The sequence below is a fragment of the Asterias rubens genome, chromosome 11, assembly GCF_902459465.1.
Source record: "Asterias rubens chromosome 11, eAstRub1.3, whole genome shotgun sequence".
Classification (NCBI taxonomy): Eukaryota; Metazoa; Echinodermata; class Asteroidea; order Forcipulatida; family Asteriidae; genus Asterias; species Asterias rubens.
This window is the reverse complement of record NC_047072.1, coordinates 206,153-226,911: the sequence shown is the minus strand read 5'-3', so window position 1 is coordinate 226,911 and position 20,759 is coordinate 206,153. Positions and strand designations below refer to the sequence as shown.

Here is a 20,759-nt window from a genome sequence, read left to right as displayed (position 1 = left end):
ATCGTTTTCTCACAGTGTTGTCTGCTGCCATGCGTACGCATATACATTCGCGTGCAAGACGCAAGATGAAAGACCATGAATTCTGGCTCACCGTATCTTGACTGCACAGCGTTTAACACGCAAACGCAACGCAAGATTTGCCCGTCGTGCGTCTTGCGTACACACGGCAGACTGTGAGAGTACGAACAAAAATTTGAATTTCTTAACACTGTGAGAAAACGATCAAAACAGGAATTTTTTAACGTTGGGAGCTGCATTATTTCATGAAAATGACAGATTTGTGAAGAATATATGACGATCAAAACCCACCGCAGAAAAATATATGCTGCCATGGAATGTGAATCTGTTGAAATTGGTGCTTTCTTGCAGGTAAGATTTGAGTTAAGAAGCTTTGAAAATTTTCCGCCCCAGAAATGGACCCTGATGTCCAGGACGTCACTGTAGTACAATACGAAAGTGTAAGGCCGCCAGGGCTAGTTCTTTACCAGTCAAACTTCACAATTTGTTACCGTGGTATTACAAGAACTTATGACTGGGATAATAATATTCTCATTTTTACGCACCTTTTCAATGCAGTTCTGGAAGTGGACAAAATTACCTGAAAGATCTACTCCCTCCATACATTCCTACTAGAAACCTCCGTTCTGCTAACAAAAACACCCTTGTAATCTCTACAATGGTCAACATAGTTTTAAATTTGCTGCACCTCATTTATGGAACAATCTCCCTCGACACATTAAAAAAGCTACCACTATCTCAAGTTTCAAGACTCTTCTCAAAACATCCGTTCAATTCATCATCATACATAACTTTTCTTTTGTTCCTGTGAGTGCTTAGAGACTTTCTTGTGGAGGTGTTAGGCGCTATAGAAATGCAGTTGTTATTATTATCATTATTATTATACGTGTACATACCTCATATAATATAATAATAATAGTATTCAAAGTCTTATAGCGCACGTACATGTATCTACAAACAAGGTACTCGATGCGCTGAGATATACAAACTTTCAGAAAGATATGTTATTGCAGTGATGAAATTTGAGACCCAATTAGTTTGCACCTCATAAAGGTTTACAAGGTGCTACTCCGCATACAGCAGCCACAACCAGAAACACCGGGGCGAACCACTTCTCTTTTCTGCACTGGGTTATTTTACATGCGCTACACAACACATGGGACCAACGGCTTTACATGATACGTCCCATCCGAAGGACGAAGCAATGGTTAAGGACACAAGTGTCACGGCTGGGGATTCGAACCCACACTCTGCTGATCAGAAACACCAGAGTTTGCATTCGGTGGTCTTTACCGCTCGGCCACGATACTTCCACTAAATATTTTCCCTATATGTTTCATTGCAGCACAACCAAGGCCAGAACAAAGCACAGCGTGGTGTAGACATGAACCTAGCACCAGCCTGGAAGCTAGGCCTTATGGGAAAGGGCGTGGTGGTGACCATCGTGGACGATGGTGAGTTGTCATTATTTTCCATATTTGGCTAGTCTTGAGTGTGGTGAACATGGTGAAGGGGACACTAATAGTAATACGCGGTGGTGGACTTTATAACCAGACTTTTTAGACGAAGGCAAAATTTTGACCAAGAACTGAAGAAGAGGTCACAGGGCGACTGTGGTCATAGCAGGCCTGTGACATACATGTATGAACACTCACCCTACATGAACATAGGTACTTAACACATTATGAAGGGTGCTTTCATTTTTATTGACCCATTTCACCTGACGTCACCATCAGAAAAATCTTGAATGCGCCATACTGGTGGGCAATTTCACTGTGCGTTTTCATATAACTCTATGCCGTGCGTTATGCAGTGAGGTGTGCATTTTAGGCGACGCGGCGTTAATACATGTAAACCTAACTGCCCACCAACATGGCGTGCAAGGGGTCAATAGACCTTTTCATAAATACCCATTACGCAAGCGCTAAATGTTGAATGAGGTGCATACTGGTCTAATTAGCAATCAAACTTGATCGCTAGCTAGACCAGCATGCACCTTCTCCCGCGCCTATGCGCGCACGTACCAAGGATTTGCAATAAGGTCTATGCTGTAATGTGACAGCTACATGTAGCAAGCGCCCTCATGCAGTAACTTGAAAAGAGTTCATAATTACGTGTACAGCTGACAGCCACAGCCTTAATGTGATCCCGACGACAGTGCCCCTCAAAATCAAACTCTTTGGACACTGACTTGGTGGAGAATTAAAGAAAAGTTGCAAAGATAAATTTTGGACTTATCCTGTTATCGATCTATTTGACATTTGTATTTAGTCCATTTCAATTTTTGTTTAAACAATCCAAATGGGACTTGTGATTAGCTTTAAACAAGAAATGTTCTGTTTCCAAAACTATTACACTGGACAAAAGTAAAAGTAAAGAAAATAACCAAACATCCTGAAGGAAATTACATGCATCAAAGAAAATGAGAAGTATTTTATTAACTTGATATCACTGACTGAAACACTGCACATGTACAATAAATATCAGTGAAATATACAGTGTGTTCAAGCCATGCCATGATGGTTTTGATTGCAATGTATTAATTGTTTGAAAATATACGAAAGTTCAGATATAATTGTTGCATTATTTCTGTTGCAATTTAATAGGCCTAATGTCTTGTTATTTCAGGCTTAGAGTTATATTTTTTAAACAAAACCAATTTCTAAATCAAAGGATGAGCATTTTCAGACTTGTATTTGAATTTAGAATTTTTTAATGTCTGCCTGCCAAGAAGTAGATCTTGTTTTATTTGGATATTCGTAAATCATGCTCTTTGATCCACTTTGTACTTGGGATACTGTTCCTAATTTTGCCTTGGCCAATATAAAGCATTTCAGGATTTTAAAGGAACACGTTGCCTTGGATCGGTCGAGTTGGTCTTTGAAAAGCGTTTGTAACCGTTTGTTATAAAATGCATATGGGTAGAAAGATGTTTAAAAAGTAGAATACAATGATCCACACACATTTGCCTCGAAATTGCGTGGTTTTCCTTTTACTTTGAGAACTTACATGGTCGGCCATTTATAGGAGTCAAAAATTTGACTCCCATAAATGGCCGACCGTGTTTGTCGACGAGGTAAAAGGAAAACGACGTAATTTCGAGTGATACTTGTGTGGATCATTATATTCTACTTTTAAAATATCTCTCTATATGCATTCTATAACAAACGGTTTAATACGCTTTTCAAAGACCAACTCGACCGATCCAAGTCCATTTAAGACCTTTCCATTTTGTACGTATGTGGGTCAGCCCTAGTATTTGATGAAATATTCCTACTTTTTTTCTGACGACCAAATATGTCCTGATAGTTAATTTATTTAATGTTTACTTTTAGATAGGCCTAGAGGTTACTGTAAGTTACATGTGACAATTATCACAGTGTAAAATTAAAAGTGATAACCAGTAGTTAATGAATATTGTTATAAAGAATAAATTTGGTTTCTTGTCTAATTTTGTTCTTCCATTTTGACTTCTCCTACAGTCATGGCACACGCTGTGCAGGAGAGGTGGCTGCCGAAGCCAATAATGGTATATGTGGTGTTGGAGCAGCCCCCGAGGCAAGCATTGGAGGTAAGAAGTTACCAGACTATGTTTAAAATAGGCCTACTGACTACAGTATATAAATAGCTTCTTGAACAACTTTTTTTAACAGGAAAGCTATTTAAACTGGTTTCTTATACGAGTGTTTGTTTAAATAATTTGTCATTGTTTATCAGGTACTTCTGAGTTTTTCATGCTTATCTATTACACAAGTTTTTGAAATTTTGGAAACACTGCTTTATTATACCCCCATCAGGCATGTAATGCTTCCTACTTTAGTCTGATTTGCCGTTTTGTTTGCCTTTGGAAAAATCAGGAAAATTGCGATTAGCCTGAAAAGTACTCAAGCCTGCATTATGTGTACATGTACCTTTTTTCCGAGGGCCAAATATCACGCCTGCTCCATGCTGCAACCAAGGAGGTACATGTAGCTGCAACAAGCAGCTATACAAAACAGAACTCATGTACGACTCAAGACCAAGTCACGCTGCAGCGATATCGAAACTGATAACGATCACGACGCAAATAGAACGCATTCTATTGGTTGAATTTCTCCCTGCATAGTACGCCCACGCTCATTCAACCAATCGAGGGCGTGCATTGTTTTAACAATGCATTCGTGTATGGAGGCCTGTGTGACCGGGCCTTTAACTTGAGTGGTGATTTAAAGGCAGTGGACACTATTGGTAAACACTCAAAATAATTATTAGCATAAAACCTTACTTGGTAACGAGTAATGGGGAGAGGTTGATGGTATAAAACATTGTGAGAAACGGCTCCCCCTGAAGTGCCATAGTTTTCGAGAAAGAATTAATTTTCCATGAACTTGATTTCAAGACCTCAGATTTAGAATTTGAGGTCCTGAAATCAACCATCTAAACGCACACAACTTAGTGTGACAAGGGTGTTTTTGTCTTTCATTATTATCTCGCAACTTCGACGACCAATTTTGCTCAAATTTTCACAGGTTTGTTATTTTATGCATATGTTGAGATACACCAAGTGAGAAGACTAGTCTTTGACAATTACCAATAGTGTCCAGTGTCTTTAATAGCCTTGTAAGAGGCTTTCTGAAAACCACTGGAGAAGAATAATCAAAACGATGGTCTTTTACACAATACAAATTTGTTTAATCTCACGTGAACTCAATTTCCTTATTGGTAGAAAGATTGGATCTCAGCAAAGATGCACATGTACAAATGTAGCTTGTTAAGGTTTTTGTTCATAACAAAGATTTTTGGTTTGATCTCTAGGCATACGATTTCTTGACGGCGATGTGACTGATCATGCAATTCAAGCCGACCCACTGACGTTCCATAATCAACACGTTGATATCTACAGCTGTTGCTGGGGACCAGCTGATACCGGTAAAATTATGAGGGTACCAGGGAAATTGATGGGTGAAGCGCTGGTTGAGGGAATCACAAAGGTAAATGGGAACCAGTTGAGGTTACAGTGCTCCCTTATTGTACAATTATGAGGGTACCAGGGCCCAATTTCATGGCTCTGCTTACCGTAAGCACAGAATCGGCGCTTACAAAAGCAGGAATTCTGTGCTTAAGGCAAGCGTATTTCACGGGTTAGCGGCGAATTTGGACTTCTGCGCAGGCGTACTTCATGTTATTAGGCATTCTACGCTTACAAGGCTAGCGCAGATATTCAGCACTTGCACGTAAGCGGGGAATCACGGTGTTAAGCACAGAATTCGGCGGTAAGCAGAGCCATCAAATTGGGCCCAGGTTATCTTTGTGAGCTACTTGGCTACAGATCAACTACTGCACTCTGCACTCGATATCCTCTGGTTTTGTATCTTTACAGCAACAACTTGGCAAAACAAAATAGTATAGCAATCGCTCATTTAAAATATTTGCCCCTCTGCTTGTGGAATGGGCTGCCAATAGCTATTTGATCTGCTAATACCCTGGAATTGATGTGAACCTTGAAAACCCACCTTTTTTTAGAATCACTTTGTTATCAATTAGTTATTGATATTTTTGTTGAAAATCAATCTGTATTTCTTAATAACTGATACATTTTTATTGTACAATGCTTATTGATGTCTATGTGACATGAAATAGTTTTTAAGTAATAAATATTATTATTATTGTTTAGGGTCGTGGTGGCAAGGGCTCCATCTACACCTGGGCCTCGGGTAACGGCGGTAATAACGGAGACGACTGCGCAGCGGACGGCTACGTCGGTAGCATCCACACCATCTCGGTTGGTTCCATTAATGACATGGGGGAGTCGGTTTACTTCATGGAGAAGTGCGCCTCAACGATGGCCGTCGTTCTGTCTGGAGGAATCAGTGACATCAAGGCCAAACGGGATTACAGTAAACCTCAAAATCTGGTGGTAAGTAGACGATGCATTTGCTTCTTGGTATTAATAATAAATAAAAGAAGAAGACTTGCGCATGAAACTAAATACAGAAAAAGGAAAGATTTATCCCCCAAGAATTACATGTAGGTGTGAGGGGGACGACTAATATTGAAGTATTGGATTTAAGTGAAGACATGTAGTGGGCTTGCATTCAACAATTATTAAGGCGCCTTGTCAAAACGTCCCGGGCGTTCCTCCGCTGACAGTCTGCGGAATGGACAGCAAATACCGCCGTTGCTAAGGACCTCGGACAGTCCGCGGAAGAACGGCCATGTGCGTTGAAGCGCGGCGAAGTTAATGAGCTATCCATGCCGGGCGCTATTGTTGGTATAACAATAAGTCTCATGAATAAACAAGTTGTATTTTCAGGTCATGAATATCAGCGGCTTGGACGCGGACCGGCCGTGCTCTCCCAGAATGGTACATTTGCAACTAGTGAGTACCATCGTCCTGGAAGCGGACAGGCTGCACCGACAAGATCATTGTACCACGCACGTTGGTAGTGCCAGCCGACCATCCTGCTCACGTGATAATCGCCAGCTACATGTTTAGACATGATAGTCAACCAAATCGGCGACTTTGAACCTCAACATTCCAGAGGCATTCAACAGGCATTAAACAGGCATTCACGAGGCTTGTATTTTTGAAAAGGCACAATATGTTGAGTCCCGGCTAAACAACTCAAAATGTTAATCACTTTATGAGTACGTCATCACCAAATAAATCCCTTACTATAAAAAAAACAAGTTTGATTCGATGTAAAATATTTGCCACCCTAGTTAATAAAAGTTTAATTTTGTAAAAACAAGTTTGCACTGGCTGCCAATTCCGATCATTTTAATGGTTTATTTACAATAAAAGGTTTTCGCGGCCAGAGGCCGAATTAAAACGTTTTGCATAATACGTTGTGGATGGGTCATTGATACAGTGATCGATACATGGGTATGGGGGAGGCTACGATGCATTGTTTGGGAAGTCAGGTTTTCTATTATAGTGAAACACTATGAAACGGCGTGGTAGTCACAGAGAAAGGATGTTTTGACCTTGCTCCAAAATATGGAAATTATTACTATTATTACTAAGATTATTTATTATTATTATTATTACTTATTCTGCCATTTCAACATTAGATTAAAATACAACAAATACTTCCAGATGGGCTAGGAGAAACAAAAGCAAAATAATTAATGTGGTCCATAGACCTGCCTAAACAAACCATTTCTACAATTCACATGTTTCGGTCATGTAACCAAGCCTTAAAAATCACTCGTACGAGAAAATGGCTTTACACACCCTTAGTTTGCTTTTGCCATGCAAAGGTAAAGCAATTGTTCACCACCTGGGTTCCTCCGCGGTTCCGCCGGCAGCCGGTCCGCGGAGCCGCCGTATGATCATGCTTATTGATATTTAAATAAGCTGGGCTTCACAATAGCCGACCGGTCGCTCCGCAGAGCCGCCGGAATATTCATGTTTATTGACATGTAAATGAGCCGTCGTGGCCGTGGACCTTCCCGGTTGCTACGGGTTCTTTTGTTACAAAAATCCGCGGACTCCCGCAGAATGCACGCGGAATGGAACAGCTTGGACGTTTTGACAAGGCGCCTAAAGGGAGTGTCTGAAAAGTTGAGACAGTGGGAATGGTCATATTGGATCAGTTAAGTATTCCAGCATGTGCTTGACTACCGTTCTCTTGGAATTTTAACAATACTATGGTGTTGCATTGGTGTAGTTTTGATTACCATTCTCTTGTTTTGATTTCATCCATCACAGATCACTACGGACATCCGTGATGGTTGCATTGATAATTTCATCGGGACATCCAGTGCAGCCCCACTAGCAGCAGGTCTCTTTGCACTGGTTCTCCAAGCTAAGTAAGTTGACATCAGATTTTCTTTCAGATATACTCAATGATTACCAAGCTCTGTGGCATGTCGTGGGCCTGAGCCAATACCACAAGTGCACTGAATTCAGGAAGTTTGAATCCTCTATTTTAATGACGGGTACATGTATAACACAATGGTTTATAGGGAAGGTACACATTTGGTAATTGTCAAAGACCAGTGTTCTCACATGGTGTACCCCATCATAAGCATAAAATAACAAACCTGTGAAAATTTTGGCTCAATCGGTCATCAAAGTTGCGAGAAAATGATGAAAGAAAAACAACCTTGTTGGACGAATTTGTGTGCTTTCAGATAGGAATAAAAGACTTCTAGCTAGAAGCCTTTTATTATTTTAGTGAGAAATTACCTCTTTCTCAAAATCTACGTTACTTTAGAGGGAGGCGTTTCCCACAATGTTTTATACTATCAACAGCTCTCCAATGCTTGTTATCAAGTCAGTTTTTAAGTTATTAATACTTGTTTTGAGTATTTACCAAACGTGTACCTTCCCTTTAATAGATGTTAATTTTTGCATTGGGAATTATTAAATAAACCCAATATTCTTCCTACATCAATCTGATTGTTAACTTTTTTTCACAAAAGGTAAACTCTCACTGGGTTTTTATGAATGCATAATGAAGAATAGGGGCCTACAACTCCATATTAATACTCAAAACACTAATTGATGTTTCCCACCAAAGAACATCATTATACCAAAAGAGTTCAGTTCGACATGGCGTTAGGTTTTGGAATGGTCCATTTAACTCAATTAAAACCAATTTTGTAAGATACAAGGAAAACAATAAACATGATAAATGTTAATCCTGGTCCCTGAGCAAGACACTTCACTATAATTACTTCTCTCCACCCAGGTGTAAATGGGTACCTGTTAGGGCAGAGATGGTTCTTGTGATTGATTTAGCCTAGCCCTACTAGAAAAATCAGTCATCAATTGGTCATCATGAGTAAAATTGGGCATCATTTGGTCATTATCGGTTATCATCAGTCATCATTTGGTCATCACTAGGCAAAAATGTCATCAAAAGGCATCAATGGTCATCATTCAGGCATCAAAGTGTCATCAATAGGCATCATTTGGTCATCATGAAGCATCAATAGGCATCATTTGGTCATCATGAAGCATCAATAGGCATCATTTGGTCATCATGAAGCATCAATAGGCATCATTTGGTCATCATGAAGCATCAATAGGCATCATTTGGTCATCATGAAGCATCAATAGGCATCATTTGGTCATCATGAAGCATCAATAGGCATCATTTGGTCATCATGAAGCATCAATAGGCATCATTTGGTCATCATGAAGCATCAATAGGCATCATTTGGTCATCATGAAGCATCAATAGGCATCATTTGGTCATCATGAGGCATCAATAGGCATCATTTGGTCATCATGAAGCATCAATAGGCATCATTTGGTCATCATGAAGCATCAATGGTCATCACAAACTGGCATCAAAGTCATCATCAGTCATCACAGTGGGTAACTGTTGCAAAATTTTCTAACAAACAGGCATCATATCCTCCAAAAACTAAGTTTCAGTCATCGAAGATGATGCCTCATTGCGATGACTGAAACTTAGCTTATTTTCCCAAAGCCACTATACATGCTATATTCAATGCAATGGACAAAGTTATCTGGACAGTTGGTGAAACGGACTTTTTTCGACTTTGTTGTTGTACACACTTGCAAATTGTACCAAGACAAAATTAAAAACTTTAATAAACAAAAACACCAACTTCAATAATGTCTTAGACCTGAAGATAAATGTGGGGCCTAATTGAACCAATGTCGGAGTGAAGTGAAACTTCATATAAATTAACAACTGCAAGAAAACAATCATGTGACATTCTTCATTCTTTAAGTTTTGATTTATTGATTTCCACAGGAGGATACAATTCCAATATTCACAATTCCAATATATATACATTAACAGGGATGAGATTGTCAATTTAGCAAAAGGACTGAAATTAGATGATGAAAGGTCTGAAATCTACACAAATCAATTTGTAATATTAAGCCGCAGCAGTGCGAAACCCCCTGCATACAGGCGTTTCTAAGCAAAAACCAACACGTCCCGTTTTTGTCATTACTATTATTATTGTTATTATTATTTATTCTGCATAAAAACACAAACAAAATGGGATAGAAAGGTCTGATTTCACAACAGTCTGAAAATCTCAAGCCTGATATAAGTAAATACAATATTCCAATAACTACAGTCACCTGGCATTAAAACAAATGCTCAGCAAATTGGAGGTATAACTACAAATTCCAAATCAGGAAGGTCCTGTTTTTTCAAACCAATACAAACATACACACATACTTCCATGATCGCTCCAATTTGTATGGCAAGTAATTGCTCAGACATACTTCTCACCAACTGAACTTGTGGAAGAGATACTTCAGTCAATTCATCACAGCAAAGTCCAGCTTCAACACAGCCTGCAACATCTCACAATTACATTGACCAGAACAATCGCAGAAACAACATTTCAGGAATATCTCGACCCTTCCAAAACTGCCATCTCGGAGCATAACAACAGAGCAATCTCTGCTCTTCAAAGCAATATACTGGGAACTGCAAACAAGCGTGTCCTTGACACGTACTCGCAAAAAGGAGAACATTGATGTAGCAACAGCCCCTGTTCTGTTTACTGCGTTCAGGTATTCATCAACAGCTAAATTTCAACAGCACTTGCACGTTTACTGCCACGACCTTGGAAATGTCCATATAAGGAAGCCGCCTTCGAATTCGGTACCAGTCTCCCACCCAACTCAGGGATCCGAAGCATGCTTGTCACTGCATTTGCAATTTGGAGAACGGGTTTGTTGGCACCATGGACCAGCTTGAGCAATTTTCCATTCAGACTTTCAAAGGAGAAGCTACTGTAAACCCATAATGGTCCCAAGTTCTGAACTACATTAACCAAGTGCAAGAGTTGGTGCACATTGATTGTCATGTGTCTGTCGGAGTAAAGAGCACCAAATGTCGCAACATAGTGGATGAGGACTCGTCTGCACTGTACAAGATCGGCTTGAGAAATTTCAACCTTGCACAGTAATATGTATAGCTTCTACTATGAGTAGATGATGCTGGTAATAATCATTTGACAAGACCCCACAAAGTGCAGGAACAGAGTAAAACAACAGCTCAGCCCTGCACTCGTTTGCCTTCCAATATGCGACGTGTTGTTTGATCGATCTTGGGAGACGCGTGATGTAACTAGGTGGTCTGATACTGAGCAGTCTTTCATCAACTTCATCAACCCGTTTACAGCAACTAAATGGCAAGGAGGAATATTTTGGCGTGAACCACAACTTTAAAAGTTGCCTATCGACTCCTAACAAGACTCCATGCATGTAGTCCACCCCTGTCCCTTGAATCAAATCATAGTCTTCCAATGTAGAAAACCACGATGGACCTTTCATGCCTTGTACTGGCTTTCCAGTTGCTGAAGCTTCAACAGCATGTTGAATTGTCTCTGCATTACTTCTGAGTGGTCCGTCAGTGTTTTCAACATCAAAAGGATACACTCTAGTATGACCCCTACCTGCTTCAACTACTTTCCCAGGTTGGCAGCAAACGGGACAACCGAACTCACCATTGAACTGGGTCATGTTCATGACACCTGCTTTTGCTGGCAAGTCGCAGGTTCCACAAAGTACCATGGCCTTGATTGTGACCTCATCTCGACAGTGCCCACAGTAGACATCGCAACCAGCTGAATACAACTCATTTAGTGATTCACAGAAGGGTTTCAAGAATGAACTCATGCAAGGCTTTCCATCATTAAACCACAGGCCTCCAAGTATGATGTTGTCAGGGTTCATTCTTTTTGCAAATGGGAGCTCATTGATAGCTAAGTAAAGTACCCACAAACTTCCTTTGCTTGATTTGAACAACTGTGCGCCATCTACATACCACATAAATGAAATGTGATTAGTATTCGACAAGAACCCCCCTGGCTGACATTGTTTTTGGTATAGTGAACCATCGTATATGTCCGAAATGGTACTGGTGCATTTGGATGTAGTACTAAACCTGTGAAGCAGATCTTGATGAAAGTTAGGTCGTTTAAACATATTATTAAGTTCATCAACTATAGGAATTTCAAGGAAATATGGCATATCTTCACTAGGTGTAAAGTTTTTGCTACAGCTACTATTTGGACATATAGAAATGCTCTTGTCCTTGCCTATGAACATGTTGCAATTACTACAAAATCTGTGACACCTAACGGGTGATGAATAACATGGTTTCTGAATAAGTGCAATGACGTGTCACATGAATTTTGTGAAGGACAATGTAATTCAAGGAGTCTGAGCAAATCACTTAAACACTCTCCAGACGAAAACCCCGTCTCTTTTTGATAAGTACACTGGGTTCGTTTACATGCACATAACAAATGGGACCAACGGCTTTACCTCCCATCCGAAGGACGAAGCATTGGTTAAATGTCTTGCTTAAGGACACAAGTGTCATGGCTGGGGATTCGAACACAGGCTCTGCTGATCAGAAACACCAGAGTTTGAATTCAGTACTCTTAACCACTCAGCCACAACACTTCTATGTATGTACATATTTGTAGGCCCAACTCAACAAGAGCGTCTTTCACCAAGACTTGCACTGCACTAGCACTGTGGAACAAACTCCTTCTACATCAATCTCGGTAGTCTAGTTGGTAAGACACTGCTCTAGAATTGCAAGGGTCATGGGTTCGAATCCCACCCGAGTAAACTGCCTGTGATATTTTTTTCACAGGACTCGGGGAAAGTACTGAGTATACAGTGCTAACACACATCTGTGTATGGGTAAAAAACAAAATTAATATTCTCCTTCTGGACAAACAAGCTTCTACCTACATCAACTTATATAAGAGTCAATTGAAAATAAGTCTTTTTCAGACAATGGAGGGCGCTTTGAGTCATTCAAGCAAACTTGTTATATTAATTTTGTTCATTATGTGACCATCCCTACCTCAAATGCTTATCTTTCGTTTGTCCTAACTTTCTTCTCTAGATCAATCCTTCAAGGAATGTCCACCGTAGTCTACATAGATATAAATTGCCCCATCACCAAACTGGAGCACACCATCGCGAAAATCTCCTACCAAGCCCCCCGCCGTGGCGACATCTCCCTGACGATCTGGTCCCCGCAGGGCACCCCCTCCGAGCTCCTCTCGACCCGCAAGAATGACAACACCACTCAGTCAGTGGACGAGTTTCCTTTCATGTCGGTACGGAACTGGGGCGAGAACCCAAACGGGGTGTCGCGCCTGGAGGTAGAGCATCACCACACCCCACCGGGGGTCCAGTCGCAGGAGGAGGACCTTCCGAATATTCCGAGGGGAAGTAGTAAGGTGGCTCGATTCACCAGCTTCCAGCTGGTGTTGTACGGGACTAATGATGATGCTGACCCGACAACAACTAACGGTGCGTTTCATTCAAATCTCTCTTTTTTCAAGTAATTGCAAAAGAAAATAATGACCTGGGCCCAATTTCATAGAGCTGCTTAAGCACAAAATTTTGCTTAAGCAAAAAAATCCTTGCTCAGTAAAATCACATTACCGGACAAGACTACACTCAATTGTTATACTAAGCAAACAACAGCTAAATACCAGTCACAAGCAATGTATATGGCATGACATTTTTGCCAGTAACATGTGAAAAGTAAGCGAGCTATTTTCGTGCTCAAGCAAAATTTTTGCTTGAGCAGCTCTATGAAATTGGCCCCTGACGTTTCGGCCCTAGCAGAGTCTTTCTCAAAGACAGTAGGAGGGTTGACTGTGTACTGTGCACATGTAGATGCAGTTCACATCATGATATCATATTTTATATATCTATCATTCAAAACCATACTGCATAACATATCAATCAAACCACAGTGGATAATAATTAATGGTCAAAAAGTAGGAGGGTTATTTGTAATAAAATTTTGTTGTCAATTCAGAGGAAAACCCAGCCGTGAACCCTGATCTTTCAGGACATATTGAAGACAACGTGGTCGTTGACCTTTATAACAAAGAGCAGCTAGATGATGAAGAGATCGTTATTGACAAGGATAATTTAGCCAAAGGAGTAGAAGCACCTCCAAATACAAAACACAACTTGGTTGATGAGGTAAAAATTATAATTTTTTAATAAATATCTCTTAATATCTCTAAATTATTTTAATCATATTGTTAGGTGAGGTTATCGGTAGCACCACGGGAAAATGTTTTGTGAATAGTGTTGGTTCTGAAAAGAACAGGGCCCAATTACATAGAGCTGCTAAGCACGGAAATTTGCTTAGCATGAATTTTCTTTCTTGGATTACCAGCCAAATGTTCATTTGTTTCATATTGCTTGTTACTGGTATAGCTGTTGTTAGCTTAACTTGAAAATCACATAGTGAGTAGGGATTCATGTCATAGCCGAAAACTTGATCTACAAAAGGTAACAAAACCCTTTAAAAATGATCGTGCAATTTTCTTTCTTTTTCTTAACTCTAACAGGAGGATATCGACACTGGAGAATTTGACGGGATCTTTATAAGCATAAAACCTTACATGTACTTGGTAACGAGTAATGGGGAGAGGTTGATAGTATAAAACATTGTGAGAAACAGCTCCCTCTGAAGTGACGTATTTTTCAAGAAAGAAGTAATTTTCCACAAGTTTGATTTCGAGACATCAGATTTAGAATTTGAGGTCTCGAAATCAAGCATCTGAAAACACACAATTTCGTGTGACCATGGTGCGACAAGGGTGTTCTTTTCTTTCATGAATATCTTGCACCTTGGGCGACCGATTGAGCTCAAATTTTCACAGGTTTGTTATTTTATGCATGTGTTGAGATACACCGAGTGAGAAGACTGGTCTTTGACAGTTACCAATAGTGTCCAGTGTCTTTAACATAACATTTACATTAGGTTCATCTCGTGCAAGATCGACGTCTGAAACCTAGAAAATCCAGATTCGCTCGGATCGACTGAAACAGTCAATCTTTCTATGCTAAGCGCGTCCAGTTGCTCCGAACTGTTTCAGAAGTCGAAATTTCCATGTACTTTATTCAGAAATTGGTTTGGTGTGACTCTGGAGCACCTGTCTGAAATGGTGTAAATGAGTTCTGATCATTGTGTCTTGGTGTCATTAGCATAATTAAGAAGATGAGGTAGATCCAATTAAAGACACTGGACACTATTAGTAATTGTCAAAGACCAGTCTTCTCATATGTCAACATATGCGTAAAATAACAAACCTGTGAAAATTTGAGCTCGATTGGTCGTCGGAGTTGCGAGATAACTATGAAAGAAAAAAACACCCTTGTCACACGAAGTTGTGTGCTTCCAGATGCTTGATTTCGAGACCTCAAATTCTAAACTTGAGGTCTCAAAATCAAATTCGTGGAAAATTACTTCTTTCTCGACAACTATGTCACTTCAGAGGGAGCTGTCTCTCACAATGTTTTATACTGTCAACCTCTCCCCGTTACTCGTTACCAAGTAAGGTTTTATGCTAAAAATTATTTTGAGTAATTACCAATAGTGTCCACTGCCTTTAAAATAGAAACCAAACAATTATGGGTCTCTCTTTGTAATCTTATTCCTTGTAGGATTATCGCACCATCATAGACACCCCTATGGACTTGAACACAGTCCGAGAGCAACTTGAAGGAATGATCTACCAAGACCCCATGGAATTCTGTAAAGACGTACGCCTCGTCTTCACCAACTCAAAAAGCTACACCCCAAACAAAAAATCTAAGGTAAATGTTTCCCCTAAAGCTGTTTTGACATACTACTTAATAAATTGAACTCCTGAGGAGTATGCAGCATAAGGCTCAAAATGGGCGTACTTATTAACAATCAATCACACACACCATGTAGATAAGCAGCAGTACCTGCTGAAACATATGATTGGAACTGCCTCTAGCTATCGGGCAATCTCGGTGGTCTAGTTAGAATGACACTGCTCTAGAATTGCAATGGTCGTGGGTTTGAATCCCACCCGAGTAATATGCCTGTGGTTTTTTTTCACAGAGCTCAAGAAAGTACTGAGTATATACAGTGCTTACACACATCGGTGTATATGGGTAAAAACCAAAATAAATAATGTTATATTAATGTTACCACTCTCGTATGAGCTGTGGTAGTTCTGAGAAGAACCGATGATTTAACATCTTAACTTTTGATCAGTATGCTCCGATCATCTTCAGAAGAAGGCGATTCAAGCATGTTGATGGAGCATACTGATAGAAATGTCTCAGTTGTTATACCATTATTGGTTATCTCAGAACCACCATAGCCCTACATGGTGTTTGCGCAAACCTTACTTGATTGTATCTTCACCATGCAAAATGTTTCAAATCCTACTTATAAAATTATTACCGCTAAATAAGTTTAGAAAATCTTTAATAAGTGACCTTACCTTTTCATTCTTTCTAACCATTTCAGATCTATTCCATGACGTTACGTTTATCAGCACTCTTCGAGGAGCAATTCAGACCTATTCTAAGCGACTACAAATCAGCTCTAAAGTATGAGAAGCAAGTCCGTTCAGGACTCAAGAGGTAAACCCTAAAAAACATAAAGGCTTTTACTTAGGTTTGGACACAATATGGGTGCGCCCCCACAGCTTCACAGCGCAGGGCATGCTAGCTTTCTAGTCAATCACGCTATTGTGTTTTCCCTGTACAGTTGTTCTCTGACAAAAAGCCAGCATAAGCAGCGATGGTTTTAATAAGTTCTCTACAATGAAGACAAGTGAACTAGATTGTTATATTGGTTTGCACTTGTCCTCTCATTGTCCTTAAATTGATGCATGCTGCAATTGTTTGCTGTTATCGTAAACTTGTATTCCTTTGTTTTGTATCTGTAGTTTTGTCTTGATCTTCTACAATAATAACAGAAGTAGCATTATGTTTAAATGATTAGACGTTTTATCCATTGGCATGCCAGTCACTCTGGGTTTGCACTGTTTTCATCATTTATTGATAAATATTTTAGCTTTTCATTTGTGTGTTTTCATTGCTTGATTCTATATGTTTGTATACTATTGATTGTTTTTGTGTCTTAACAAGTCTTTTATGTGTGTCTTGATACTGGCAATGATTATGCTTTTAATTGTTTTTCAGTTTTCAAAAAAATTAATATCCATGACTTGTTACTATTATGTTTACATTAACATTTCCTTTCCATTCCTCGCCCATCCACCGAAGCCTCGTCCTCTAACAGCGAAGCCTCGTCATCTCACAGCGAAGAAGACAAGGAGACAGAGAGCCCTACTCGTGCGGGGCCATCCAGGGTGGGGCCATCCAGGGCAGGGTCATCCAGGGCGGGGTCATCTAGGGCGGGGCCATCCAGAGAGAACTCAGCCAGCGTCGCCAGACCTAGTACTTCAAGACAGTTAAATGCCAAAGAAAGTCCAACCAGTACCAGACTAAGTGCCAAGAACATTCCGTCCAAGAGTAAAAACTCAGGTCAGTATAAGAGAGGTAAAGACACTGGAAGACCAGTCTTCTCACTTGCTGTATCTCAACATATGCATAAAATAACAAACCTGTGAAAATTTGAGCTCAATTGGTCGTCGAAGTTGCGAGATAATAACGGAAGAAAAAAACACCCTTGTCACACAAAGTTGTGTGCTTTCAGATGCTTGATTTCGAGACCTCAAAATCTAATTCTGAGGTCTTGAAATCAAATTCGTGGAAAATTACTTCTTTCTCGAAAACTGCTTCACTTCAGAGGGAGCCGTTTCTCACAATGTTTATATTATCAACCTCTCCCCATTACTCGTTACCAAGTAAGGTTTTATGCTAACAGTTATTTTGAGTAATTACCAATACTGTCCAGTGCCTTTAAGGAGGGACAAGTTGTACAAGATCCCTATGCTTAATATTGACACTTAACCACAGGTCTGAGGCCAGTGTTATTTAGCGATGGGCCAGTAAACTCAGGACCAGATTTGACTTGTCTTTTTCGATTTAATAATAATACCTCACGGTGTTGAAAACTTACTTAAGAAATAAAACCAAGATGGCTCAGGTCAAAGGCCCAAGTCTGTCTTTTGTAGATTTGTCTTTGTTCAACCCCAATTGTGTAACAACTTTAACATAAAATATAATGGCACCCCTGAACAAAGATATTGACAGAATAGGGACACCGCCAACATAGGGCTAGACAGCTCAGTTGGTAGAGCACCGGCATGTTAATCCGTAGGTCGTTGGTTTTAATCCCACTCAAGTAAATTCTTTGTTCAACCCCAAAAATCATACAATATATTAAAAATCAAATGTTGACATTGTTGAGTGACAACTTCAGGTATAATAAAACAAGTAATTGGATAAATTTTGCGAATCCCAGGGTGCAGTTCATTGATGAACTGTTAAGAGTTGTTTGTCGCCAAGAATGTCTCATTCACAAACCCATCATTTAAATTCATTTCAGGGAAATCAACGACACTTTCAAAAAGCGTTGCAGAAAGAGTGAAGAGGCAAACGAAATCCAGCAACACGAGGAAAGATGATTCGGGAGAAGAAAGTGAAGACCAAGACGAGAACAGTGAAGAAGAGGAGGAGGAGGAGGAAGAAGAAAATGAGGAGGAGGAGGGGGAGGAAACAGACGTGGAGCAAGAAAAGAAAGATGAAGATGATGAAGATGATGAAGAAAATGAAGAAGAAGAAGAAGAAGAAATTAAACCATTAAGACCAAAACGAAACGGGATGAGAAGAAACGTTGCTACAAGAAATTCTGGTAAGGGAAAGTTAATTATTTGTTTTTGGAAGATTGACTAACATGCCTGTGATTTGTTTTCACAGAGCTCGGGAAAGTACTGAGTATACAGTGCTAACATGCATCGGTGTATATGAACAAAATTAATAAGATTGGGTTTTGTGTTATTCTCTTAGTCTTCAATAAGGAATTCAGGTAAATGGTTATCAAAGGGAAATTAAACCTATGTTTTTTATCCATTACATTGTATTATTTTTCATTTAATTTTCATTGTATCTTTTTCTTGTCCAGCTCTTGACTGCTTCGATTTAAATAATTATCCTCCTCTTTTTCACCAATATGTATTAATGTTGATTGAATTGATTTGAAAACTGTAAATGTGAATTTGACTCCGCAGGTTCTAACTTGAGCAACGGTCACATGAAGCGGTACTCCACAAGAAATCAGCCAGTAGTAAGCGACAACGAAGAAGATGAAAATGAGGAGGAAGAGGGTTCGGACAGCGAAGATGGCAGCGAGAAGAACGCCGACTCGAGCAACGATTCGTCCTCAGCCACCGAAGACGTCTCAAACTCAGACAATAGCTCGGACGAGAAGTCGAGGGATAGTGACACGGACAATTACATGTCAGACGATGCGCGTAACCATCGAACGCGGTCTGACCGATCAAGAGCGAGGTCCACATCAAAGCGGAAGAGCAGGAGGAGTACGTCAAGTCCGGAGGCGATAAGTCGACGATCTAACCAAGTAAACACGAGAACTAGAGGACGCTTTAACTCCAGTGATTTTGAACTGGAGACTGTCGTGGTGACGAGCTCGAGCCGCAAGCCTAAGACTCGTAATCAGGGAAAGCAGACTGTGATTTATAGGGACCTGGACGAGGAGAGCGAGAATCAGTCGTACGACATCGAGGAGGTCTCAGACGATGCGGAGGAGGATGTCGCGACGACGGTGTCGAGTCGAGGGAGAGTGCGATGGTTGACTCAACGAGCGAGATTAAGCATTATGGGAGAATAGATCTTCAATCCACACCAAAACAGAACGCTTTGATAATAACCGTCACCCTCTGCGTCACTTCTCACTCCTTCCCGCCCTCACTCAAATGCAGGCCTGTATGCTTCGCTTTTGAAAGGGCACCAAGGCATTTTCACCTTGGTAAAGGGCGCCCTTTGAGGAAATTGTAAATTTCTACTGAAGCAGTTGAAGGGCACCAAGGCATTTTCTCCTTGTTAAAGGGCACCCCGTGAGGAATATGTTAATTTCTACTGGAGCATTTTAAGGGCACCAAGGCAATGACCAGGGGGCATGGAGGCCATCACCTTTGGTACCTCCGTGAAGTACCAGGCCTGCAAATGATGTTGATATCTCAAGTTGAAACAAAAACTGCAATGAGATCCAATATTCAAGTGGTCCGGTTTGGCTTAGTGGTATCTTTCCTCGCCTTCCACCTCTAGGACCCTGGGTGGAGTCCCATCGGGGGCACTACCTAGATTGGGTTTCTGTCCCAACGTGACCGCGGAGGTAGAGCAACATTTTGGTCGGGATTGTAGGTCATATTTAGGCAGGTTGGTTCAATTTCAAATATGCGTCCTTAAAAAGGCTATTTTTGGTGATGAAGTGTTTTGCACTGATTTGGCAAATGCAAACCATTTATCAGATACTGAGATAACGTTTCTACTTGAGTACTTTTCCACACAATTCAATGCCGGGTTTCACTCCACGTTTACCGTTGGTTCCCTTTTGGTGCTGACATATTTTCATTTTACTTTTCTAAGTTTCATTCCATAAAAGTTGTTTGTGTTTTTTTTTCATAAAATTCTTCTGGAGTCTGTGATTTTTCTACGAAGCAGTTTTCCATTTCATTTTGATAGTTAGGAATTGTTGGACATTGAAGTTGCTGGAAATGTCAGTGGGTATGATCTTACTTTTGATAATTGGATGAAATCACGGAATAAAATCTGAATAAATCCCAAAGGAAAGAGAGCCTTCAAAGTTTCTTCAAAGAAGGAAAGCCTTCTCCAAAGGGAGAAATAAGTAGTCCACAATGTGACTCAAACTCAACTCAACCTAAGAGCCCTCTTTTATTGAGACAGTTGGAGAACATTTGTATGGATTTTGGGGCAGATAACAAAATTATAAAAAACAGACACAATTTGTGCTTATCTTGCCATCAGATGACTCAAGTTCCTCAAACCTGGG

At 40.2% G+C, this 20,759-nt stretch overlaps 1 protein-coding gene across 1 annotated transcript in view; it reads left to right on the top strand.

Moving 5' to 3' along the window:
- The window catches only part of LOC117296475 (lisH domain-containing protein C1711.05-like), a 30,092-nt gene extending 10,354 nt beyond the window's left edge, over positions 1-19,738 (top strand). Inside the window, exons 4-7 of the mRNA XM_033779420.1 lie at positions 1,364-1,472; positions 17,048-17,308; positions 18,276-18,581; positions 18,958-19,738. Of these exons, the coding sequence (XP_033635311.1) occupies positions 1,364-1,472; positions 17,048-17,308; positions 18,276-18,581; positions 18,958-19,577 (1,296 nt within the window). The 3' untranslated portion in view covers positions 19,578-19,738. The remainder of the gene's footprint in view (positions 1-1,363; positions 1,473-17,047; positions 17,309-18,275; positions 18,582-18,957) is intronic.
- Positions 19,739-20,759: the final 1,021 nt, after the last annotated feature.